Raw genomic sequence first — 27,475 nt, forward strand, 5'->3', positions numbered from 1 at the left:
TAACAGAAGTGTGTCAACACTCATTAACTGGCCTCCTGCCAACAGAGGACTTTGCACACTACAATCACTGCTCTTACTTTAGTACCGTAACGAATCCATGGGGTATTGCAAATCAATGCTGATCTACTTCAAAGTTCTTTGCATATCTCCTGTGTGTCACATTCAATACTACTGGAATATTGACGACGTGAATCCTATTGTACGTGTCAAGCCCCTGTCACACAGTCAGAACCTTCAGTAGTCGTTAGAAACTTTATTTTATTTATTCACATAGATTTGAGAGCAATGTGCTTATAAGGATCCTTTGCTCATAAAACATAAAGTTGTGCATAGTAACGAATACAAAACGTAGGGTGACATAAAATGAAAATGGCTGGCACACCAATAGCACCTATAACTTTAATGTAGTTAATAAAATCTTCCAGAGAATGAAATGAAGTTGAATACAATATCGAAGATATAGCAATTTGTAGAGTATGGGGGGGGGGGTTGGAGGGAAAAACTTTATTTCTGTTTATATGTGAAAACGAAACTGTGTCAGATAGAACGATGTATTCAAAGAACGATATATTCAAATCTTTCAACACGATGAAGACATTAGATGTAACCATACTAGTAATATTATAAGAGCTAGCGCTGTGATAGTTTTGAATTAAGATGAACAACCGACATAGAAAACCTCAAGAAATTCATTGACAAAACAATGTGAGCTACATGTACATTTTTCCATGGCTTTGTAAATACTTGTCACAATATGAAGTGTTCTATTAAATTGTCCTCTTGTTTTTTTTTAAATATCTAAATTTTGGAAAGAATCCATATACGTGAACATATACATCCGCATCACTAGAATATTCCAGCTACAAAATTCATACACACGGATTACTAAAGGTTTAGTGATGTGCAATTGCGACATTGACATTAAACCTAGGAATAAAGATACATTACTTGCTCCAGTTGTGCTTGGAGGAATCGTTTTTCACGGTTGTCGATAAATACAAGTACAGCCATTCGTTGTAATAACTGTCACTGCTATATCCCAATGTTGACATAATTTCTGGATACTCCATAGGCTGGCCACGATCTATTTGTCTGAAAATAAGTAGTAATTTTACAAAATACACATAGATGTGGCAATCCGTTTAGATATATCCTGGATAGATGTTCCTTGGTGTTATACCATATCTTTTGTTATATATACATATACATGAATAGTGATAAACCTTTGATAATAGACATGATACGTTCATGGCGAATATGCCAAACGTGACATCGTTTTATCACGCTCATACTGGTAGATATAGTCACGATTCTTTGTCTCGATTATTGTATAATTCATATTGAAGTGAGCCATGACATTGGCCAGTTTTTCCCAGCCAATTTTCTGTCTATGACCATTGAAGTGTCCTCTGGGTCCCCTAGGCCTCATCCATATGTACAGTAAGCCACGTCGTCATAAATCTCAACGTCAGTCCCATTTTTCATGAGCTCCAGGGAGTGTACTCCTAATCCTCGGCAGCCTTAAACACCTATGTACGAGACACCCCTACATGTATGTTCCGATGCCCCGTGTATATGTGTTCCGACACCCTGTTCTGACAACCCAACCTGTTTTTCTTTTAGATCATTACCCTTACGTACCGAACCCTTTGTCGGAATATATGGGCGTCGGACCATAGCTATAGGGGCGTCAGAACGTAGATGTTTCGAAACAAAGGGAAGTCAAAACATAGGGGCGTCAGAACGTAGAGGTGTTGGGACATAGAGGTTTTGAAACATAGGGTCGTTGGAACATAACATACCGCTTGTATAGGGGCATAGAAACACATATGGGCGTCGTTACTTGATGGTGTTGGAACATAGGCCTGGGGTGCTGGAACATATATGTAGGGGCATTGGAACATAGGGGTGCTGGAACATATATGTAGGGGCATTGGAACATGGGGGTGCTGGAACATATATGTAGGGGCATTGGAACATAGGGGTGCTGGAACATATATGTAGGGGCATTGGAACATAGGGGTGCTGGAACATATATGTAGGGGCATTGGAACATAGGGGTGCTGGAACATATATGTAGGGGCATTGGAACATAGGGGTGCTGGAACATATATGTAGGGGCATTGGAACATAGGGGTGCTGGAACACATATGAAGGGGCATTGGAACATAGGGGTGCTGGAACATATATGTAGGGGCATTGGAACATAGGGGTGTCCCCTTCTTCTCCGTTAGCCCATCCACTCAGATTTGCCGAAGATGACCCTGAAGGGTTGGACGAGTTTCTTCCAGGACCGCCAGAACCTCCTGGCCCAGTGGTAGTGTGGACTGACTACCGTCAGCTCCAGGTGGTCACACCGCTCCTGGATTCTCCGCACAACCTGAAATACACGTTAAAGGTGTCCAATACAGTTTAAGGGTTGACAATGTGTCACTGTGTTTCTGTACTTGTATTATTTGGATACAAAAACTTGGGTTGTCTCCGGCTTTCAAGGTTTGTCTATGCCATTCATTTTGAAGGCCCGGAGGAAGCCAAATGTTGGTTGTAAGAGGTTGTAAGAATGATAATACTATCAGATAATAATACTAATATCAGATATTTGATCTTTTTGTATTTGAAGTTAGATAAAGTCAGATAAGCACACAGAACTAACCTCTTCCCTAGACAGGCCTCCAACATTCTGTCCGTCTATAGTCAAGATCAGGTCACCTCGTTTCAAACCGCTTTCCTAAAAAATATTATTATCAAATTATCAACATGATATGATAAAAAGTATATCTGCATTGCGATTTGCTTATTTTTCCTGTCAGCGATATTCCCGAGCAGCCTTCGTCAAAAAGCGTAAAGGTAGTCCCATGGCCTTTATATATATATATATATGTATATGTATAAGTCGCGTAAAGTGCCTTTTTAAGGACACGACGTTTAGCTAAGAATGCCATGACCTCTGAAATCCATGACCTCTTGGTCTTCTGTCCCCTAAACTTGCCACTCGGCCATTCGACACCACAAGTGCAACGCCATTTGTAACCCATTTTCCAATTAATGGGTCATTTAGTTCCCACTACTCCCTTGCTTGTGTGTGGTGATTGAAACTGACATTTGCAAGACCCATGCTGAAAATTACTTTGTAAGAGGTCCGGTCAGTCACAATGACAAACAATTGACTTGAAGGTCAACAAGCTCTTAACCATATCTCACCATGGTACTCCATTGCTAGTGTAGATTGATTAGAACTGAAATTACTAAGAGTGTAAAGTAGTTTGTAAGGGGTCCAGTCAGTCACAATGACAAACAACTGACTTGAAGGTCAACAAGCTCTTAACCACATCTCACCACGTACTGCCTTGCTTGTGCAAAGTGATTAAATCTAACATTACCAAGATCCATGCTGAGTGAAAAGTAGTTTGTAAGATCTCAAGATGTCCAGTCAGTCACAATGAAAATAAGCTCTTAACCATATCTCACCATTGTACTCCATTGCTAGTGTAGATTGATTAAAACTGAAATTACTAAGAGTGAAAAGTAGGTTGTAAGAGGTCCAGTCAGTCACAATGACAAACAACTGACTTGAAGGTCAACAAGCTGTTAACCATATATCTCACCACAGAACTCCCTTACTAGTGGGAGGTAATTGGGAATCTGAAATTACCAAGATCCACGCTGAGTAAACAGTAGTTTGTAACAGGTCCAGTCACTCACAATAACAACTGACTTAAAAGTCAATACGCTCTTAACCATAACTCACCATGGTACTCCATTGCTAGTGTAGATTGATTAAAACTGAAATTACTAAGAGTGTAAAGTAAGTTTGTAAGAGGTCCAGTCAGTCACAATGACAAACAACTGACTTGAAGGCCAACAAGCTCTTAACCATACCTCACAACGTACTCCCTTGCTTGTGCAAAGTGATTAAATCTAACATTACCAAGGTCCATGCTGAGTGAAAAGTAGTTTGTAAGATCTTAAGAGGTGTAGTTAGTCACAATGACAAACAACTAAGTTGAAGGCCAACAAGCTCTTAACCATACCTCACCACAGAACTCCCTTACAAGTGCGAGGTAATCGGGAATCTGAAATTACCAAGATCCACGCTGAGTAAATGTAGTTTGTAATGGGTCCAGTCAGTCACATTGACGAACAACTGACTTGAAGGTCAACAAGCTCTTAACCATATCTCACCACAGAACTCCCTTGCTAGTATACAATGATTGAAACTGACATTACTAAGATCCATGCTAAGTAAATGTAGTTTGTAATAGGTCCAGTCAGTCACAGTGACAAACAACTGACTTGAAGGTCGACAGGCTCTTAACCATATCTCACCACGTACTGCCTTACTTGTGCAAAGTCTATCATTACCAAGATCCATGCTGAGTGAAAGTAGTTTGTAAGATCTTAAGAGGTCCAGTCAGTCACAATGACAAACAACTGACTTGAAGGCCAACAAGCTCTTAAAACCATACCTCACCACAGAACTCCCTTACAAGTGCGAGGTAATTGGGAATCTGAAATTACCAAGATCCACGCCGAGTAGACAGTAGTTTGTAATAGGTCCAGTCAGTCACATTGACGAACAACTGACTTGAGGTCGACAGGCTCTTAACAATATCTCACCACCGTACTCCCTTGCTAGTATACAATGATTGAAACTGACATTACTAAGATCCATGCTAAGTAAATGTTGTTTGTAATAGGTCCAGTCAGTCACAGTGACAAACAACTGACTTGAAGGTCGATAGGCTCTTAACAATATCTCACCACCGTACTCCATTGCCAGTATACAATGATTGAAACTGACATTACTAAGATCCATGCTAAGTAAATGTTGTTTGTAATAGGTCCAGTCAGTCACAGTGACAAACAACTGACTTGAAGGTCGATAGGCTCTTAACCATATCTCACCACAGTACTCCTTTGCCAGTATACAATGATTGAAACTGACATAATTAACATAAGAGTAAAAAGTAGGTTGTGAGAGGTCCAGTTAGTCACAATGACAAACAACTCACCACGGCATTCCCTTGCTAGTATAGAATGATTGAAACCGACATTATTAACTTAAGAGTGAAAAGTGGGTTGTAAGAGGTCCAGTCACAATGACAAACAACTGAGTTGAAGGTCAACGGGCGCTTAACCATATTTCACCAACGGGAACGAGAAGGCAGATCGATAGATGGTCTACTCCATGTTCCATGGGATATTTGTATTAACCGACCTTTCAAACCTCATGAGAGTCTTTAGTTGGTCTTCATCCCGGACAAGCAATCTAACTCCGGTGATAACCTATCCACAAACTGTCATTGAGTCATGAAAATTTCATCTCTAAATGCGGCTTTATATCTTCTCTTACTTATGTGTCTGGTGTGCCATTAGTGTTAAAGAAGAAATGTGCCCTCATACATTAAAAGATGTATTAGTCATTGCTTTTGAGCCATGTAGATCAAATATATTGGCTTATATAGTCTTACCGCTATATATTTCTTACCACTTTGAGGATTGTATGTCTAAAGCCACACATACCCCTAACTGGTGTGTAACTTGTGTGGTATTTCTTAAATGCAAATTGAGAAATATACCATCATGGTGGTTGAATGACCTGAAAACACCTTTGGGCATTACGTTTGAGCTATGTGGATCAAATATATCGGCTTGTACTCTTACCGTCATATATTTCTTACCGCTTTGAGGGTTGTATGTGTTAAGCCGTAATACCCCACATAATAAGTATTCCTTAAATGCAAAGGAAGAAGTGTACCAGTAAAGGAGGTAAATCACTTGAAAACGCCCATATTAGCCATTGCTTTTGAGCTATGTGGATCAAATATGTCGGTTTTTACTATATATCTTACCGCTTTGTGAGCTATGTGCCTGAAGCCTTAGTAGCACACATAATAAGTATTTCTTACATGCAAAGGAATAAATGTACCACTAAAGGAGGCAAATCACTTGAAAAGTCCTATTAGTCATTGCTTTTGAGCCATGTGGACCAAATATATCGGTTTGTACTCTTACCGCTATATATATCTTACCGCTTTGAGGGTTGTATGTCTTAAGCCTAACTACCCCCAATAAGTATTTCTTAAATATTTTTAGGTATTTCCTGCAAAGGAAGAATTGTACCAGTAAAGGAGGTAAATCACTAGAAAAGTCCTATTAGCCATTGCTTTTGAGCTATGTGGATCAAATATGTCGGTTTGTACTCTAACCGCTATATATATGTTACCGCTTTGCGAGCTATATGGCTGAAGCCTTACTGTCCCACATAATAAGTATTTCTTACATGCAAAGGAAGAAATGTACCAGTAAAGGAGGTAAATCACTTGAAAAGTCCTATTAGTCATTGCTTTTGAGCTATGTGGATCAGATATATCGGCTTGTAGTCTTACCGCTATATATATCTTACCGCTTTGGAGGTTGTATGTCTTGAGCTTTACTACTCCACATAATAAGTATTTCTTACATGCAAAGGAAGAAATGTACCAGTAAAGGAGGTAAATCACTTGAAAAGTCATATTAGCCATTGCTTCTGAGCTATGTAGATTGAATATATCGGCTTGTAGTCTTACCGCTGCATATTTCTTACCGCTTTGAGGGTTGTATGTCTAAAGACGTATGGGCCATCCAAAGGAGGGGCATAAATATGCCTGTAGCAGGAAGTCATTACACGTGATGTATGGTAGATAAACTATGTTTACGGGTCTCACTACACCGTCGGTAAAAGGATAACAGTAACTGCAGCACTTCTTCAAAGATTGAAATGATATACATTTGACGAGAATGACTAGAAGGCAATGAATTTTATTGTTCTTATGAGGAATGTGATAGGAACATTTCATTGAATATCTTAAAGTGAAGCATTATTTTACAGTTCCTTGTGTATTTCGTATTTATCAGGCTAAAACTGGCACATATCCCTAGATCCCTCGCAATCAACTGTCAAAATCATGCTTACCTCCCACCCACCATTCACCCGAAACTATTAGGGCAAGCAAAGGCATAATTCCACAACTCGGCCACCCAAACAGCCCATTCTTTACGCACACCTTAAAGCATGCGGCTTTACGGAGTGTTTAAGATATAGGAATTCGTGCAGTGGCCCGAAGTGATTATTAGTCAATATGACCATGCCACTGAGATTCACATCAATCGCTAAGATCTTTACGCACACCGTAAAGCAAGCGTAAAGGTCCCGTTTCTTCACTTGCGTGTCTTTACGGAGTGTTTAAGATATAGGATTTCGTGCAGTGGCCTGAAGTGATTATGACCATACCATTGAGATTCACATCAATCGCTCTGGATCTTTACGCACACCGTAAACCAAGCGTAAATATACCGTTTCTCCATTCGTGCTGTCTTTACGGAGTGTTTAAGATATAGGGTTTCGTGCAGTGGCCTGAAAAGATTATGACCCTACCCCTGAGATTCACATCAATCGCTCCAGATCTTTACGCATACCGTACAGCAAGCGTAAATGTCCCGTTTCTTCACTGACCTTTACGAGGTGCTTAAATATAGGATTTCGTGCAGTGGCTTGTGGTAATTATGACCATACCCCTGAGATTCACATCAATCGCTCTAGATCTGTTCCGTAATCAATTTTCTTTCGCCATGCTGTATCCGCTTCCGATGGAAGTCATTACCTGGTGATCCAGGGAGGCGCCAGATGGTTATTGACAATCCTCTGCCCGGGGAGAACTCTGTAACTCCCCACTGTCCGAGTCAGACCTCGGATAATCCATCTCCATCAAACAGCGTTCAGCGTAGCGCCTGTCAAACAGTACTGCACAGAAGCTATTCTTTATGCATTAAAGGGGCATTCTGTATCTGTATAACCGGTATAACCGCCCTTCGGCGTAACGCACCAGCTTCACAGGCACGCGGTGCGGCGGCAGCTGGCTAGATTACACTAAACGACTGTTACACCTATCCCTTCAACATCAAAGTCTAAACATTGTTGGAAGCTATCTTATGATGATTCCCCTACTGTACTTGGTGACAGCGAGTTCCACTCTGCGATAGCTCTAGGAAAGAATGAGTAACATTATGTAACATTTTATGCATAAAAATTGATCTTTTATTAATTAAGAAAGAAATATTAATGTGATTTGAATTTACTTCCACTTGTTATCATATTTGTGCAATTATCCCCTTCTTTTCATGGTTGACATTTATGTTAAATGTCAACCATAAACATGAGATATGTTATGTTATGATATTTATGCTAAAACAGCCCACATGAGGCACACCAGAAACTACCAGAATGTAAACAAACATAGCTGACATGCTATTTTAAAGTTTTTACACGCACAAGCTGAAGGTGTCATATTTTGTTACCTCCACTTCCTGAATGTAGTAAAGTAGGCTTGATTCAACTTACTTTGTAAAGAAATGACCAAAAATTTACCTGTTGTATGATCCTAATATAATGCTACATAATGCAGCTTTAAAGTATGCGTAAAGGTTCCGTTTCTTCACTCACGTGTGCCTTTACGTACGCAGACTTCAAGGTATGCTAAACATATGGTTTCTTGCAGTGCGCATTCTCTACTGTGCTTGAATTAAAGAGTGGTAACATTATTATTCCCCGTCATGCTAGTTCTGTTTGATAGATCAAAGAGTAAAATTTAACGACATATCAATTGGCATGTCATAATACCTGCATTAGACATTAAGTCAGCATATAGGAAAGTGCATAGCTTTTAGAAATCCCGAAATCCCTGAGAAGGCTACGACTGTATATAATTTATCTCTAATACACATGTATGACAAAACCAATTTTATACAACGAAGCAATGATACGTTAGATACCATAAGGTGACAATAAGGGCTGCCAAATGTGATTTGGTGTAATATATCTTATTTCTGGCCATAATGAGTGGTTTATATGCGTAAAGAGGGGAAATTTACCATGAAATACATTGACTTCACGGTTTGCACACTAAAATGCAGTTTTCCGTGATACTGAATTGTGACACCTATACACAGTTCAAATCCGTAATACAAATATTCTTATTAATATTCCAGAAAAATTATAACTCCTATCACCATCAAAAAATGTCCAAAGTGTAGCCAAGTCAGTGAAGGTTAGATATCTATAAAGGTGAAATACAATTAATTGCGCCGGGATAAAGTCTCTCTATAGTATATATAGCTAAATTTCAGATAGCCACCAATCATCTGAAAGATAGTGGATGCTATCTGCAACGCCTGGCTCTATATAGACTTAACCGAGCTATTTGAGTCGTTTTTTATTACGCTGTTGCTATAGTAAGGTGCATTGAATTAAACTATAGCGGACGTCAGTCAAAATATCAGTCTGATGAAATATTGTGAATGCCATCAGAAACGTAAATTATTTTATACTAGCTACATTGACTTTCAAACCAAACTGTATAACGGACGTTATAAGCTATGACGTCCCCCGTCTGAACCCATGCCTCCTGACAATAGGGTCGTTAGTCTCACCCTAATGGAATAACGAAGAGACTCGTTCTTTAAGCGGAGAATGCTTTGGGCCGGGATGACCTTCTCGATTAGGCTTATGAAAAGAATGCTGTGTTTCCTATTTCATTCCCGGAAAAATAGGGTCGGTTGGTATGTAAGGATTTTATTTTTTTTTTAGATTTGAATTAATTTTTTTAGACATTAGATTCTGTTTTTTTATCTAGATGTGCACATCTACGCTCTCTAAAGAACCCCAAAATGCATGGGAGCTTGCGAATAAAAAAAGGAAGGGCCATGCGGAAAAAAGGAAAAGTTGCCTTTTTTATGAAATCTGCGTGATCATGAAGGTTAAACAAATGACTAACAAAGACACAGGGTATGGTATGGCGAATAATAGACTCGTCAAATTCATTTCTTCGCCTTGTCTTCTTTTCCTTTGGCAATCTACGACATTGGTATCGTTTTCCAATATATATTCATTCTGCAATTAAGGGCATATATTTTCTCATTGTTATGTTCAACTGATTTGTACAATTTACAGTTTGATTGAAAACTTTTTATCAGTTGGAAACGGACGAACATCCATACGGCCGCGGATGTCATCCACATAATCAAATCAACATAGCCTTTGTGACGAATCGATGCATTTAGAACATTCATGCTGATCCCAAGCAATAACTGGGGTCGGCGGGATACGGGAGGGTATTAAGGTCGTAACTTCTGGGGCGGTTATTCCGCTCGTTTGTTTCTCTGTATGACCTCGCACAGCACCGGTGATACTTAGGAGTGCTTACGTAGAGGATCCGTAGACTAGGGATCAGTAGTTGTGGGTTACTGCGGTTTTTTTCTTGAACTGTATTTACCTCCATGAAACATGGAGGTATTTTTTTTGTATGCCATCTGTGTGTGTGTGTGTGTGTGTGTGTGTCCGTGTTTGTGTGTGTCTATTTTATAATGGATATGGTTGGGTTTAGTCTGTTTCAGTCCGGCAGTTTTTACTAGATTTGTGAATACCACGACGTGATATATCTTTCCAACTTTCCAGAGATATCATTGTCCAATCAGTCGCAGCTGTTATGATCATTTTAAGACATCCTATATTTAAGAACACCTTAAAGCCTGCACAAAGACAGTCGCGAGTGAAAATGGAGGCCTTTACGCATGCTTTACGGTGTACAAAAATAAATAATTCTGTACAGTGGATGTATAGCGAATGTGTCGGTTTTGACGGTGTAAATCAAGTGTGTAACTAGATATTTACGATTTATGACTAGTTCCTGTTCCAAACGAGACACTAACGTATGAGGTGCCTGCACTACTGTATCCATCCTCAGACGTATGAGGTGCCTGCACTACTGTATCCATCCTCAGACGTATGAGGTGCCTGCACTACTGTATCCATCCTCAGACGTATGAGGTGCCTGCACTACTGTATCCATCCTCAGACGTATGAGGTGCCTGCACTACTGTATCCATCCTCAGACGTATGAGGTGCCTGCACTACTGTATCCATCCTCAGACGTATGAGGTGCCTGCACTACTGTATCCATCCTCAGCCCCCCTATGCCTCTTTCCATTCCTCACGGGCCCCTGTCAGAGTTACGCGACCTCGAAAGCCTGACTTTTGCCTTCCTAAGCTGAATTAATGGGCATGGGGCGATCAATCCATTACACTTACGGAGGCAACAAGGTCGGCTAAAAGTCCGCCCGCCTCTTAGGCCACGACATTTTAGATACTGGGTTCTCGCATTCGCCGCTTCATTTATTTTCTCATACATGAAGTCATTATCATGAGAAAGATGAGTTTACTATTCTAGATATGGTATAGTCAATTGGTAAATTTTGAAACAAAAGGATGAAGAGAGTTCTTGTAGTCCAGATAGCTACAGTTTTTCTTAGTATATATCAATGGTTATTGATTGATTGATTGATCTGATTGATTGATTGATTGATTGAAACTCATTGTTTGCAACTCATTGTTTCAGACTTTGCTAGCCTGCTTTGTTGACTTTGTGTGATTTTTGTAGAATATTATTATTTTTTCATTTGTATTTCTTCCACCATTCCGCCATTTTCTTTGCAAGATCCGAGAACCAAAAAACTACATTTTTTGTCGTGGCCTTATCATTAGATGTGTGCCCTTTACTTAAGTCCCTAGTGCAGTTTTAATAATGCTAGCTCTTCGCACTGCCTCATCGTCAGTGACACTCGTGATAAAGATATACATGAGATAGTTGTCTATTGATCTGGCACACTACACGTATAGCCTTTCTTCCAGTAAAAGTGTATGTGATAATATAAGGCGGCGGTCGATACAGCGGAGAAGTCCTAAGGGAGCATAGTTCGTGGAAATGTTAGCTACTGCACCGACCCAACTATATGCAAAATTCTAGGTCCCTGTCCCCCAGGATTTGGAAGCTATTAGCCCTACCTATACAGAATGACACAAGAATGACTTACAGCTGGGAACACACGATACGCTGTCATTTCGTTATAATCCCTGGGGTCTGTCGGTGTGCCCAAAATTACTTTCATTGCACTTTCAAGTCCAAGTAACTATTGTGTATGACTTCTATAACAATTTCCTCGTTTGAGACTGTACTCTTGACCATACTAGGTCGGACAAGGCATCATCCATTTTTCAGTTTGATAGTGAGGGCAGAAATTGTTTTCCATTATACCTTTTTAAGACTAAAGGCCACCAGGGTTCACGTCCTGCCCAAGGTGAGGAAACGTTGGCAGTCAGTCCTGCTGATATAATGATTATATATATATATATGTATATATATATATATGTATATATATATATATATATATATATATATATATATATATATCCGTAAATTGAGGGTATTTTTGGTATGTGTGCGTGTGGTTCTGCATGGGCCTTAGGTCAGGTTGTAATGAACAAGGTTGCAATTGGATTCAGTCCCAGAATTAGAAAGTCATTAATCATGTCTACATATCTGGCAGCGCTGCTGTCAGTTTTTACATGACCTCCTTGACAGCTCACAGTTGGTGTTGGTGTACCAAATCTCCCTGGGACAGACTGAAACCTACCATATCTATTATTACCTGACCTAAGGGCCATGCCGAAACACAGACACACACACGGACGCACACAAACCAATACCAAAACAATACCTTCGATTTTCATGGAAGTAATGGCAATGAAGTACCTTAGCGTTCTTGCTGTAGAGCTCCTCGACATGATGGATGCCCTTCTCGCTGTGAATGGAGATGCCGTAGACTGGGATCTCACCCATCGTCTCGGGGAGCCTGGGAAAAACAAACAGAACGTCAGAAGGCAACCATGAATAGAGTACATCAGAAGTTGTGATCGTGAAGATTGTCAATCACCAACTCAAAGCTGCATTATGTAGTATTAGGACTATACAGAAAGTCATAAAAAGTTTCTGATCATTTCTTCAGTCTTAAATCAAGTCTTTCATCAAGTTTGCATCCGTTAGCGCGCGCTATTTATCTTAAGGTGTTTTTGTTACATGACCTCCTTGACAGATGACAGCTGGTGTTGTTTCCCTTGCATAATAACTGACAAAGACGCTATCATTTGAGTTCTGCTATGATACACATCACACCAACCTGTACAATAGATGTGGTTTTATGGTAACGCTTTTCGGTTCTGCGAAAGGGTGCATTTTCTGTAGAGTGCCTCCAAGAGAATTGTCTTCAAAATCCTGTGGGAAAGAATATACCTTCAGATGTCTTTTTGTTAACTTAATGCTAATGCATAACCAATGATAGTTGTCCATGGAATGCTGACTGTTCATGAAATGTAAATGGTACGTGATGCATACTTTAGGTAATGATGATCTTCTAGGGCCAAGTATGGTCCAACTTAGTTTGATGCACATAGATAGATAGATAGACAGATACTTACTCCGACATTTGTGGTCTTTGGACCTCTGGGTGCGAGACTGCGTTCCACATGGGCGTTCTGAGCATGCGCAAGACAAAAATTGATATGACAATACTGTTAGTCAGTATATAAGCGACTGATCTTTGTACAAGTCAATTAAGTTTATTGATTGATGTTAGCCGGAATATACAATAATAGTATTCGTTTTTATTTCACCAGTAAAAATGAGGGTGTATGATGATGTGCTGATGTAGACTTACCTCTGCTCTTGGTTGCTGTAGTAACCATCCGGGTGACGCCCTGACAACCATTCTCAAGTCGTTCTTTTGACGCTGTATTAGAGCTATGACGTCATCATGACTAAGTGCACGCACATCACTTCCGTTAATAGACAATATGACGTCACCCTCCCTGAGACCGCTTTCCTGGAAGAAGTTTATTTAGAACCAATTGTGAAATTAAAAAAGAAGTGGGTTCACTTTCCATAAGATAATTTCATCAGGTTTGTAGAACATGGGATATAGGGATTTTCTTTTACACTCAACCGTGTTTCTAACTCGCTTATGTTTTACACCTATCATTTACCTGTACAACACCTTCTTCAGAGCTTCTAGCTGCTTCTCGCCGCTATATAATATGAAACTGATGTAGGTGGCGCTTTTGCGGCGAGAACACAATCCCATACATGGCTACGTTTGTATCCCCCCTCGTCCAGGTTCCTCACTGGGCCTTATAGCAACCATCGCTTATGGCCTTATAGCTTAGGGTGTACTTTCTTATACAGACCGGGGGGATGCAAACTTTGCCACGTTTGGGATAATGTGTTCTCACCGCAAAAGCGCCACCTACATCAGTTTCATATTATATAGCGGCAAGAAGCCCCGAGGAAGATACTTACATGCGTCGAAACGTAAGCAGGTGAAAATTACCGACTGTGTATTAAAAGAGGAAATCCTTATAATCCGGATTTCCTTTCTTGTGCCGAGGAGTGATAAGGTTCTAGAATGCCATCACAGCTTCTTGTGTTGAACGTCCCTTGGCGTCAGCCTGAAGACTCTTTGGCATCTCAGACTATCGATTGGTAAATTTACTGCTGTTTTGCACAAGGTCGCTGTTATCCTAATGGTTAATACAGTCTGTTGGGAGGGGCCATTTGGGGAATTACTAATAACTTTCAAATTCCAGGTTGGCACTCGGAAAAGGCTCTTAGTGGTTGGAAAATGCTACTTTACATTTTCGTTAAATAATTTTCACGCCATCGCCATTAAGTTTGAAAAAAAAATCCGGTCACAAGTTTAGTTAGATTTAAGGACTGTGCTTCAATGTTGTAAATAAGCAAGTTGTGAAAGCTCATGATCAATTCCGTAAATTTCGTAAGAAAACAAGGCATATATATATTTTTAGTCATAATCTTCACTCTTGGCTTACTGGTTCTTTCCTTTGCTTTCAAGCAGAATTCGTTCATTAATTACCCTTAGTGTTTGAATAAACGCTATCCATACCTAAGAAACAGCTTACTACTGCTACACACATTTACGAGCTCTTACGTGATAGCCTACAAAGTAGGGGTTGACCATAACCCTATCAAGTACAACCACTGGACAAAATTGGCTCCACAACGCTCGAGGTATTTTTATCCCCTACAATTGGCTCCAAATGACTATTATAAAATCAAATTCAGATAGCTGTAGGCGATTGGTTGCTGGGTCACTAAAGGCGTTGGATTGTCCTCATTGAGCACGATTCATATTAGTCACGCCACCTCTAGATAGGATAGGCACGATAGAGATATAGCAGTGGTGGACTGGTTTATTTCACAAACCCTAAGGTGATAGTAGCATGTCTGCTGCCCTATTGCTGAATTGCACCGCTTTTACAAAATACGTTACAATGTGTGTTACATACTGGTTAAAATACATGTTATGCTACAGATTGATTAATATACACACTTGGTAAATGCGTAAATAATTCTGATATAATTCTTTCAAGACAATCTTAATGTTATAAAACAAGAAAGCAGACTTGTAAAAGAGAAAGTGGATCATTACTATTTTAAATGGAAAGGAGACACTAACTGTGGGGCCTATGAAAAAACTAAAGGTCAGAGGGTAGAGATGTTGTTATTTTTTTCAGTTCTTTTGGGATTAACTAAGGCTAGAATGATCCGACTTCTTACCCTGACATGCGTGGACATGATCTTGACGACCACATGTTGTTCCAACAGGTTCCGTTTGGATTCTATAGTGAAGTTGTAGATGGGCAGGTAGAACTTGTCCGTTGGGGACCTGTGGTATAGAGAATGGGTAGGTCTGTGTCATTATAAACATCATATTCCTGATCCATGCAATTGAAGATCATGGACATCGTCGTTGGGACATCAGTTATGATTTGGAGTTGTCATTGAAAACTGGGACATGCAAGTTGTAGTTAACGATGACCGGATTTTTTTGTTTCAATAACCAGCAAGAGAAATAGCTTAAGAAATAAAGTTAAGCATCTTAGCAGCACGTGTCATTCACTGCACAAAATCCATTCTATACGCACACCTTAAAGCACGCGTAAATGACCTGTTTCTTTACTCGCTCGTGCCTTTATGAAGACGTGCTTAGATATAAGATTCCATGCAGTTAAAGTTGTGTGAATAGCTAAAACTTTTACTAGTCCCCAAACTCGCACTTTTACTAAGCACCGTAGGGTCTACTCCCCGAGTCATTATGGCAGTCCATATTGCCCCACAGGAAAGCACATCCTCTCTATGGGGCTGTATTTGCGCCTTGCTGAGCACATAAACCTCCTAATTTACAGCACTGATTGATGTTGCAGATATCCCTAATGCGGCACAGGTTCTGCTGCACTCTGCCAAAAAGGCCCAGAGATACTCTTCATCTAAAAGCCTGTTTGTTAATCTCATAGCTAATTACTTTAAAGATGTCCAATGGAACTTCAGGGCGGCAAACATGGACCTTCAAGTCATCAGTGACAGTCAAAGTTGAATCAATCCTATCCCGTATACTGATATCTGTGAGGCAAAAATGCAATGTCGCCGACGGAAAACGGTTGCTTGTTTTGTATCCTAGACTGGTTCTATTAAAAATAGGAGACTCCTCACGTAGCCTGTTTTGAGGTTCTTTCAAACACTTCAAGTATATAAAAAAACGATGACAAAAAAGTGGTAAGAAATGACCGTCAATGTCAATATCAGACGATTTTCGTCATCCAAATTGCATTATCTTTGAATGGTATATATTAGTCTGTTTAGCCCACTGCCTCTTTTCAGACTCTGAGTTGACTTCAGTGGCCACTGGCTTAGTATAGTCCGAATCCTATAAGGTTTGAAAGGTTCTTGTGCCTTTTAGCTTTGTTCTTGATATTTTTCCACAAGATGAATGTGCAAATTAAGAGTAAGAAACAACATATGTTGCTTTGGTTGTTCGTTTTGTTGGTGCACACCACATAGATCTAACGACATGAAATTACACCATATACCTTGTGAAAGTAATTAAGACATTTTGATTATCACTTTGATTAAAGAAATTAAATGAAAATCAAACAGTATAAAAGCAAATTCTCATTACTACAGCTACAAAGAGTATATGGATTGTAAAATGTATTGCCCTATTACACGAGTCAGTAAAACTTTATTGATAAAAACGTATCATTTAATCTCGTAAAAGGTCGACTGCATATTTCACAGGCTCACTTTTATGCTTTAACAGCTGCTCGGCTATAAAGTGCCAGCTTTATTTGCTGCTGCACTTTAGAACTTAACGATGCATAGTAGCAATGCTTTTGACCCAGATATGTGCAATTAAAGGTGCCATTTCTATGGGATACGTTTATACAGTTGATGGTCTTATTCTATAGACAATAGACAATGGTAGTCTTAAATAATATTTTGCAGATATGAGACGGGCAAAACATTTGGAGACGTATCTACAGTTTTCATACAGAAGACAGAATGATTATGATAACTACATTGTTGTCTAGTGTTTTTATTTTGTGTATACTATCTACTATAAGGCACTGGCAAACAATACAAATGCAGGCACAGGTTTTTAAAAAGTCATGTTGGGCCTTTTGGTATATGATGTTATGTTGCATTTGAATAGCATTGATACATAGGCATGGATGTATACATCGGTGAATGTGTTTAGTTCTCTTCTTAAACATGCTTCTATAACCATTCGGTATTTAAGCTGAATGGAATACAAATGCAGATCTGTTTCCAACTGGACGATTTGCTGATATTGATCGAATTTCTGTCGGGGCAGGCATCTACGACAGCTTCGGATTTATCCTCTGTTTGATCCACGATTGAAATAGATCATACTTACCTGTGGCTTGCAGGATCCACATGGATTATCTGCACCTGAACATACTGACATTTATGATCTTAAGTAACAACACGATCTGCATTGAAGCTATGTTCTATTACAGTGTGCATGCACCTTAAATTAATATAAAGTCTTTCTTTAAAGGCAGCATACTGCAACATGGATTGACAGTCTGGAATAAACTGACTGCTGAGCAAAGACAATGCAGTACATTAACAGAATTCAAATGTAGACTGGCAGCCAAAATAAAAATGATTTATTTTAGCTACCTATCTTTATAAGCTATCCAGATACGTAATTATGTACAAGTATGTTGAAAAGTAGAAGTAAATTATGATCACACGTAGATTTTTTCCTTTTAGATATTTTAATTTTTGGTGGAAGAAATATTACAAAATGCCTCTTTAATCTTTATATTAACCTAAAAGAGATACAAATAAATCGGTGAACAGCCCGGTAATATCACTGAGATGCTGCTGCGTTGCCAGTGTGTAATAAATATTGATGGTTGATATAATGCTGTCTGTAGTCCATAGCACGAGGTTTCAATACTTAATCCGTGAGTCATGTGCCACTGTGTGTGACCTTGCCAAGTTTACAGTACGTGTCAGTTCCGCTGGGATTTAGAACGTCCCCGTGACCTTCATGTTACGAGTCACTTTTGGCAAAGTCAGCAAAACTAACTTTTTTTTCTCGGGTACGATTTTGTTGGAGTAAAAGGAGAGTGTCATTACCTCCATGAAAAATTGGAGGTATTGTGTTTGGTATGGCTTTGTGTGTGTGTCTGTGTTTCCGCATGGCCCTTGCATTAGATTGTACTGGATCTGTTTAGGTTTTCTGTGCCAGAGTGGGAAAGTTATTAATCGCATCTAAATCATTAGAGCTGGCTGTTTTTGGTTACATGACCTCCTTGACAGCTAACAGTGGGTGTTATTTTGAATGAGAAGAGGGCACAGTCACCATCACAGGAGATCTAAATATTTCATGGAGGTCTGCGTTCTCCAAATTCTTGTCTAGTAATGTATAATATGATTTTGCAGAGTGGTTCGTGGTGTTTAAACTTACCCTGACGGTTAATTAGACATCCTATCACGCCTGTTGGTAGTTCCGACGTCCGCGAAGGACGTATATTGTTTTGTAATGTCTGCATAATATCCAAGCACATTATCAAATTTTGCAAGACTGTGTCAAATTGGCAGAGTATCCAATACGCCACGGTAGGATAAAATTCCAATAAAAACGCCAAAAATAAGCTAAATCCTAAACTTCTACTTTGAGAGTATGTCTGCATACTTTGGACATCATAACTTAAGAATCTGTGAAGGTGAATGTAACACAGTTATGTATAAAATTTATCTGCATACTTTGCCCATCATAAATCAATGACTTATGGACGGATTGTAGTGATATCTAGAATGTGAGTAGGCCTCGTTGCGTTATGTAATTAATGGACTGTATAGAGGTGAAACATTCGGGTGATGGACATAGCCCACTTCGATGGATTGCTGCAGCTTAATAGGTGTTGTAATAGGTAAAGGTACATATCACGACATTAAAAACGTTCTGCAAGCCAATACGCTGCGTGACAAACCACCGGAAAATCGATGCCGACGGAAACTGATAACATTCGTTACTGCTTTTAGACCGAATGGAAGTGTGGCGCTGTTTGCAGCAAAGTTTTATGTGTTTTTGTCTCAGTCACCTATAAAAAAGATAGATAACAGATGCAACGTTGATTGTCAACCTTGTCTTGACTTTGTCTAACTTTTGTTTCCTATGTGACTTTAAAAATGTGTTCGCTTATTTTCATATCAATCAATAGTTCGTGCCTATTATACCTTTTTAAGATTTCCCCAGTGTCGCTGACGAAAAGTATAGCATGACGTCTGACCGTTTCCAAAATCATATTTATTGCAGTTGCTTGGGTAACTGTTTATTGGTGTATCTTATTACCTGGATGTCTAACCTTCATCGACGTTGGATATCATATTCTGCTGGTATGGGCGGACTGTGTGTATCATGTCTCAAGCGACGACATAAAGATAAAAGTAGTGTGATCAGTGATGTAGTTAGTGCTTCTTTTAAGGCTAACTTCTATCCCGTTTAATTTCCATTTGCAGTCCTTATTGAGTCGTGTCTATAGGGGCTAATGAACTAATTACAGACTAATTAACCAGCCTCCTCAATTCATCATTTCCGTGACAACGGTTCGTTTACCAAAGAATCTGGCCCTATCTTCATTTTAAGTCTCAATGATTCTCATTAATGATATATTGTCGAGGTTGCTTGCTAGTTTTAGTGTTTGTGATGATGAAGACTTATATATGCTCCTAGATACACTTTTAACTGCCAAGATCATGTGTGTAACATAGGAAAACTATATTATAATTCTAAAATGCTTACTTTTGCCATTGCTTCAATTCAAAACAAGAGACATTATTACAAGGGAGCACATTTAGAATATTAGAAGTCAGATGGCTTTGGTAATGTTTCTTACGTATGCCCAAGCTAATTTGTGGCAAAATATCCCTTCGCGTGTTAAGTATTGTTTTAATGTGTAAAATATCTAATGACTGTATCTGATACATGTACCTAACGTTTTCACCATTTAAGTAGGAATTAAATTTATAACTTCAAAAATCTTTTAACTCCGATCTTCAGAGTTTCTGTTTAACTAATTTAGTTTGACCAGTCCTTAGAACAGTAGAAGCAGGCTAGGTTTCTTCATCTGTATAGCATGCCTCATTGCCTATATATACCAATAGCTAGAACGAATTTTCAGAACCCATTAACAGTAATAGTGGCGTGCCCGTGCGTATTTCTAAATTATGGCACGTTGCTCATCTAGGTTAGCTGCACTATATCAATCAGGTGAACCCAAAGGACCCTAATTTTTCACAGCGATATGTTATTGGTGCGGCAATGCCTCACTGTTTCACTATGGAAATTTCCTATAAGACCATGTTGATTTGATTATATGGATGACATACTCTTGGAACCCCAAAACCTATGCGAGCGTGCGAATAATAAAAAAAAGGTTTGGCAAAAGCTGCCTTTATTATGACATCTAGGTTGTACAAATGACTAAACATACAGAGTATGGTATAGCGAATAATAAAATCTTCATTTCCATTTCTTCATATTTTCCTTTGGAATTGATTTTGGCATTCTACGCCATAAGTATCGTTTTGAAATATTGTCCTTTTCAATTTACGGCATATATGTGCTCATTGTTCAGCTGCTTTGTACGATTAACAGTATGGTCAAAAACCTTTTTTGGAACTGACGAAAATTCATACGCGCGCGGATGTTGTCCATATAATCAAATCAACATGGCCTAATGCAGAAATCCCATGCTAATATGCAGTGGCTAATACAGTATTGATGTCTACACCGATATGCAACGATATTTCATTCCTCGGGGAACTTTCACGCTGAAAGCTTCATTCCTAGACTATATGGAACAAGGTTCCTTGTGAAAGCTTCCTTAATGGGTAAAACCTTAAACTTTTCAGGTCTAAGGTAAACAGACATCTATGAACTGTTTGAATTTCATGTCTTATACAATCTGCAAATTTCCAACAAAATGTGTAGCTCCACATCAAGTAGATATGTCCAAGCCATACTGGTTTTGCCCAAAGCGTACAGGTATTGAAATATTAATGTAATAAGCACTTCTAAATTTTGCCACCTCCAGATACCCTGTGGGCCTTCAAAGGCACACTTTTTCTAGACAAATTTGGTATTTATATATTCAGAAGTGACAACTGTACAACACTGCAGCGTGGCCTCTAGTACAACTATTATAGCAAGATTTTTTAAATTAATATCTTCACACAAATGACAACTTAATACTGAAAACCTTCATCACAAAGGCCCCAAGTCCTTTGTATATATGTAGATATGTGTGATACTAACATCACTAATTTCCACTTGTCCTATTCTTGCACTTGTCCACATCTACCCCTACCCTACCCTTTGTTTGCACACAGTTACTAACTTTGCGCATCTGCTAGTAATCCTTTATATTGAGGGCTAAGCAGTAAGGAAGAAGAAGAAGGCCACACTGCTATGTTCCACCAAAAGGTTCCTACCTTACGACGAGTTTCCTGTCCTCCGGCGTGAGGCATATCCTCCGCGGCTGTTCTATCCTGCAGATGGAGGGTGATGTGCACCGTGTAGGAGACAGGAGCGGTGATTTCTTTAGTCGGAACCGGTCCTCTACTGTGATCTGTGGGGAACAAGGCAGAGACTCTGCTGCTACATCCACAGGATAAAGCCGGAGTAACTCCATTCTTGCAAACCTTCATGAAACTCCCTTTGCTGCCTGTAATCTTGGGGCTTTTATCCTCATTCCTCCTTTACAAGAAGTGATGATTTTTGACGTCCTTTTGTGGCACTTATCCTTATTTCTCATCGACAAGAATTGGTGATTTTTGCCGTCCTTTTGTGGCCCATATCCTCATTCCTCTTCAACAAAGCTGATAATTTTTGGCGTCCTTTTGTGGTTCTTATCCCTCATTCCTCGTCACAAAATACATTTCATACAGGGTACAACTGAGATCATGACCAATGAACCAGGAAAACAAGTTCAGGCAACGTAATTGCCCTTGGGAAGTCTATCCGAAGGATCACGCGCGCCATAATTGAACTAAGGAGCTTGGTAAGATCTTAAAACTGATTAGCTGCAAAGTGCCAGACGTGACTAAAGGCTGAGATTTCCTCAACGACTTTTTAAGGTAACGTCCAGCAGAACTAGTGGGGTGCAGTCAGCGCATAATGGTCCAATATCACCCATCGAATTTCCCGAGCCCTATCGTGAACTCCTTCCACACCAATGTCTCAATAAGCACGCCCTAGGCCCAGTGAGGCACCAAAAACACAGGTCCACTCACGAACATGGTAATACCGACCCCTCAGGCTCAGGCGATCTTTTATTGAAGCGTTGCCCCTGGCAACAGGTCGTTTGGAGATGCCCACACCTTCTATTTTCCCAGAACGCCGAAGGTAATTACTGGTATCTCGGATGGACATAGTAAGACCCGCCCAGGGCATGACACCAAATATGTTGAAGGTTAGAATACTGCGATTTAGTTCTTCTGACCGACCAAAGAACACGTTGTCTGGAAGACTTGTGTAATTGTGCATTATCTTAACTTTTTGCAGCAAAAATTGAAATATTTTATATAAGAAATATTCGTCTTAAAACAAATGTAAAGCTCTGCAATAACACAATATCACTCATGAATAAACTTCTGATGCAAGAAAAGGGATGTTACACATGACTGGATCAACTTTCAATTCATAAAAAAAACTTCATAAACGCATTAAAATGATAATTTTAGTTTCATTCATTACCTTCTAATTAGAAGACACTGATTTTATGCATGTTCTTGCAAAACCGTAGCGCCACTGGGGAACCATACATCAAACACCACCGGCCCAGTCGGTTCTATCAATAGTCTTCCAATATCTCCTACCTACATTGTCATCCATCTATATCTCATACATGGATGTCCACAATCTCACAAAACGGGACCGTTAGAAAAAAAATCCAAACGTCAACAATTCCCTCATAATTGGTAAGTTATATAAGTGAATATCATATTCATATCATAAACAATCTCTTACTCAGGCACACAGTACCTTGCGAACTCTGCTTCCCTTTAAGTCACATCCCACATTTATCCTTGAGGTATACAACCAACCCACCGTTTACGATGCTTGAAAATGCGGACCCTCTGGTAAAACATTGAGCGATCGCGCTTGTCTAAAGAGGCGAAGTGAAATCGTAGATCTGAGATTGTGTAAGGAGACAGCCCTTAGCTGATGTATTACCTACCATTTTGCTGAGAGATATCCTGGACGTGTTTGCTCCACTGTCATGGCACAGTTGTTACATGTGCGCGCGTCTTCACTGATAACACTATCCGGTACGTAAACGAGCGCTTCAGCTCCTGCATCTCATACAGTACATATTCCCGCTGATGATTTAGTGTGCTTATGCATGGCAACCCCTTCGGGGAGCACAAAACGTAAGCAAGCTCGTGGAAACTGAGCTAGTTTCTATAGTTCAAAGGCAGAGAGCACGTAAAATACGGCCCACCGGTGGAAATTGGTCGAAATTGGAAATAAATTGGTAAATCGATGCCGCGAGCATTTGGGTCATTGTCGAGCGGTGACTGCTTGTACGACAAGCGAAAAATTGCATAATATCATGAAAACAACTAATGGCTTAAAAGCTAGAAGAGGAGAGGCTACAAACACTTGTCAATTGCATCAGGAGTTGCTAGAAGCTATTAAATTTTATTTTGATATAACGTTCCACTGTCAAACATTATAAACCTATAAAGTCGTGTTTTGGTGGCTTTTGTATGTGTATGCAGTTTTGCACGATAACACAAGAAGCTGTGGAAGGGTCGTCATAAAACTTTGTGGATGAATGGTTAGGTCTTGATGAGACCTCGAAATGATTAGACTTTGGGCTCCGTGTGCCTACGTAGCGGCTTGTAATGGTACTGAAACGGAACTTCCGGTTTTTTTTATATCTCGTGATCTGGATATGCTAGGGTCCCGAATTTTGGATAGTAAATAGCCTATTGAGCTTGAGAAAAGAGTCATGTTACTTTCTCTATTTACCTAGGAAAACTCTTTCCAAATATAAACCGATAAAGATATAAAAGGATGTTTTTTCCAAGCTTATGGTACAATGTATTTATTGACATCTATAATACTAGTATGTAATCAAAACTTGTCTGTTGAAATAATGAAATGAGGACATGGCAACGATTGCGCAAAAACGGCAACTGGTATTTTACTTGACAATGAGAGTATGTCAAATTGAGATACTGCTTCCTGTGCATTAAATATTCGTTTACGTTGTGCATTATACACTTAGTATCATTTTTCAGGCTATAGCTGACAAATGTTGCTCGTTTCACATGTGAACACGAATCTGGCTGTACAATAACTCATGGGAACGAAGATGGGCCTCAGGTACAGTCGGTAGAAATACTTACACCACCTAGTGGTCGAATAAGGAATTACAGTAACTACGTCTATAACAACGTAGGTCAACCTGTAAGCCTACAAATACCTGCTTTGAGAAAAAAAATGTTTATGTTCGCAGAAGAAAAATATGTTGTTTTCTTAGTTTCTCCAAACACATAAGGTCAATGACCATCTGAGCCATGATAACTGGCCATGGTACTGTAGCAGCCATCGTGTGGTGCTTGCTTACACTATGTAGCAAGATGAGCTTGTTCGGATATACATATACTAATGTATGAATATGTTTTGATAAGAATAAACAAAGCAGTAGTAGTATGTTAGACTAAACCATTTGAAGGCAAACATTATTCACTTTCTTTTTTCTAATGCACATTCTTTACAAAAGTTACCTTTCTACTTTTGAAATTCTGACAAAATAAAGCAATGATGATTAGAGTCCCAACTTTCTGTTTACTGTATACGCAACATGATACCTTACTAGGTTCTATGTTTTTTTTCTAGGAAATACTGTAACTATCTTTCACAGATTATTTCACAGATCCAATTATTTGCAAAGAAACTTAACAGATAATGTTATAATCTATTCGAACAGACGAAACGCAGAAATTACTCGTCTCTAGGCTAGGCCTTATTCCTTGCTTTTTTGTATTTTTACCTTCCATGGCAAACATCCAAGAATTTACAATGTGAAAAAAAATCTCTCTTCACTTGTTGCCTTTTCAAATTTTCAAATGACGACAAGATTCTGCTAGTTTGGAACCTTGCAAAGAAACGGATAGTTCATGTTGCAGACGAAATTATTCCACTTTCCTTTCTTATTTCTTGGGCCAATGGCGATGCGGGGCTTTCTTGCATCCTGTTAAAACATAAGACACAACGAAGCTTATAGTTATTTTTTTTTACTTTCCGCTGAGTGTCGTTTCTGCAATGGGCGTAATCAGATTACATCAATGCTACAGAACCTTGTATTAACTTTAATTTCTATGAAGGCTACCCGTTTGTCTAAGATTAACAATGAATAATGTCATTCCATGTTTTGTCATTCATCCTACATAAGTATGCAAGCCAACAGATCAAGTCACTATTTCTAAATAAGGTAGCCATTTTAATGAAACAAACAAATAAAAACACCCACCTTCATGTACAAAGTGGCACATTTCCCGCTGCCCTTTTTTGGAAGAATGGAGCTGCTGGGTTCCCCTGGATTCCAGTTTCTGTAGATAACACGTGACCCGTCTGACCACTGCCACCGCCCGACTTTGCGAAGTCCGATCCATACGCGAGTGGCTGTAAGTAATGTATAATTGTCAATTAAATGTTACAATGCTTAGTGAGATACATCTGACTACAAAGCACAATTTGAACATAAGAAATTGTCACATACGTGACTAAGTGAGCAGTGGATCAGAGGTTGCAGATAGTCTGTGGTGACCCCCGTCGCAGTTGGTTGCAATGCACTGGTGTTATTGGTATCTTTGTGTTGTTTTGATAACCTAGTTGCTTGAGTAACAACAATTTCCTTGTGTATCTCATTAACTGGATGTCTAACTTTCATCGATGTTATAAGATTGCCGGAAGTTTGAAATAACCGTTGTAGAAAATAACTATGCAGTACTCACGATAAGCAATGAGACTTGTGATAAAGTTAGTCTCGCTAACGTTAAGGATGGACGTAAGGCTTGCTCCATGTAGTTTACATCGCTCTTCTGCCTCAAACCACGAGGCTTCGCCCTGCATCAGCTTGTAGCAGTGGTTGTTATACTCGCTCCATTCACTCTCACACTGTCGAACTGCGAAAAAAAGCTTAATGGTGGATTGTAGCATCAAAAGAGGCGTATGTTGATTGAGTTCAGTGAAACGTTTCTAGACACTTTCAAGAATTATGTAACATTAGGATGATACAAAAGGTCCATTTCTTGTTTGGCCATTTCTGTGCAAAGGAAATTAAACCATTCCTACTACTACTGTTGCAAATACAGGTACCACAAGCCGCCACACACGGAAAGGGAGTAATAATTAGCATTTTGTTCAGAGCATCTCTCTATACATACACGCTGGTGTTAATCCCTCCCCCTCTCTCTCTCTCTCTCCTCTCCTCTCCTCCCCCCCCCTTTCTCTCTCAGCCATTACCTGTAATAGGCAGAGATGTTAAAGTCTCGCCACTTGTTAAGTAGGGTGAGGTCGAAGAGCGAAGAACGTCTGAGCTGTTTTCCATTAACAATTCCATCATCCATGGAGTACTTGGCTCCTCTACATGTAGCTTTGCCCTGTCATCAGCAGTTGACTCATGGGCATCCTACAAATATCGAACGAAGTCCTATATTCATCATCATCATCATCATCTTCGCCGCTGTTATATTAGTAGTCCTATATTAGCACACCTTAAAGTCTGTAAAAGCACACGCTACTGACAAAATGGGACCCTTTTAATAGGTATGCGTAAAGAATGGATTCGTGTGCATTTAGCATGCTTTTATAATGGTAAAACAGCAGTAAGTCTAATAGTAGAGGAAACATCAATGGTCGGTTTCGGTTGCTGTGAATAAATGAATTAACTTAATTGCTTCACAATCACTACAAGAAATCCTGTCTTTATATTTTTACGCAAATCTTAAAGCAAGCGTAGAGATACAGACAACGGAAGGAACGGAGCCTTTACACATGCTTAAAGGTGTGCGTAAAGAATAGATTTTGTTCATTGAATCGTACATGTTACAATGTATGGCAGTAAAACAACAATACTGCAAAACTAAACTATATATATATATATATATATATATATATATATATATATATATATATA

General features: G+C 39.3%; 1 protein-coding gene across 1 annotated transcript; it reads right to left on the reverse strand.

The window, feature by feature from the left end:
• Nucleotides 1-1,249: 1,249 nt before the first annotated feature.
• Nucleotides 1,250-21,979, reverse strand: LOC109483040 (Na(+)/H(+) exchange regulatory cofactor NHE-RF3-like). Its single transcript, XM_019785997.1, has 8 exons — nucleotides 21,756-21,979; nucleotides 15,504-15,612; nucleotides 13,588-13,752; nucleotides 13,349-13,405; nucleotides 13,051-13,145; nucleotides 12,627-12,726; nucleotides 2,654-2,728; nucleotides 1,250-2,380 (listed from the first exon to the last, which is right to left on the reverse strand). The coding sequence occupies exons 1-8, from the start codon at nucleotides 21,953-21,955 to the stop codon at nucleotides 2,231-2,233; spliced, it is 951 nt and encodes a 316-aa protein (XP_019641556.1). The 5' UTR covers nucleotides 21,956-21,979; the 3' UTR covers nucleotides 1,250-2,230.
• Nucleotides 21,980-27,475: the final 5,496 nt, after the last annotated feature.

The sequence above is a fragment of the Branchiostoma belcheri genome, unplaced genomic scaffold (genome assembly GCF_001625305.1).
Source record: "Branchiostoma belcheri isolate BF01 breed outbred unplaced genomic scaffold, Haploidv18h27 scaffold62, whole genome shotgun sequence".
Lineage (NCBI taxonomy): Eukaryota > Metazoa > Chordata > Leptocardii > Amphioxiformes > Branchiostomatidae > Branchiostoma > Branchiostoma belcheri.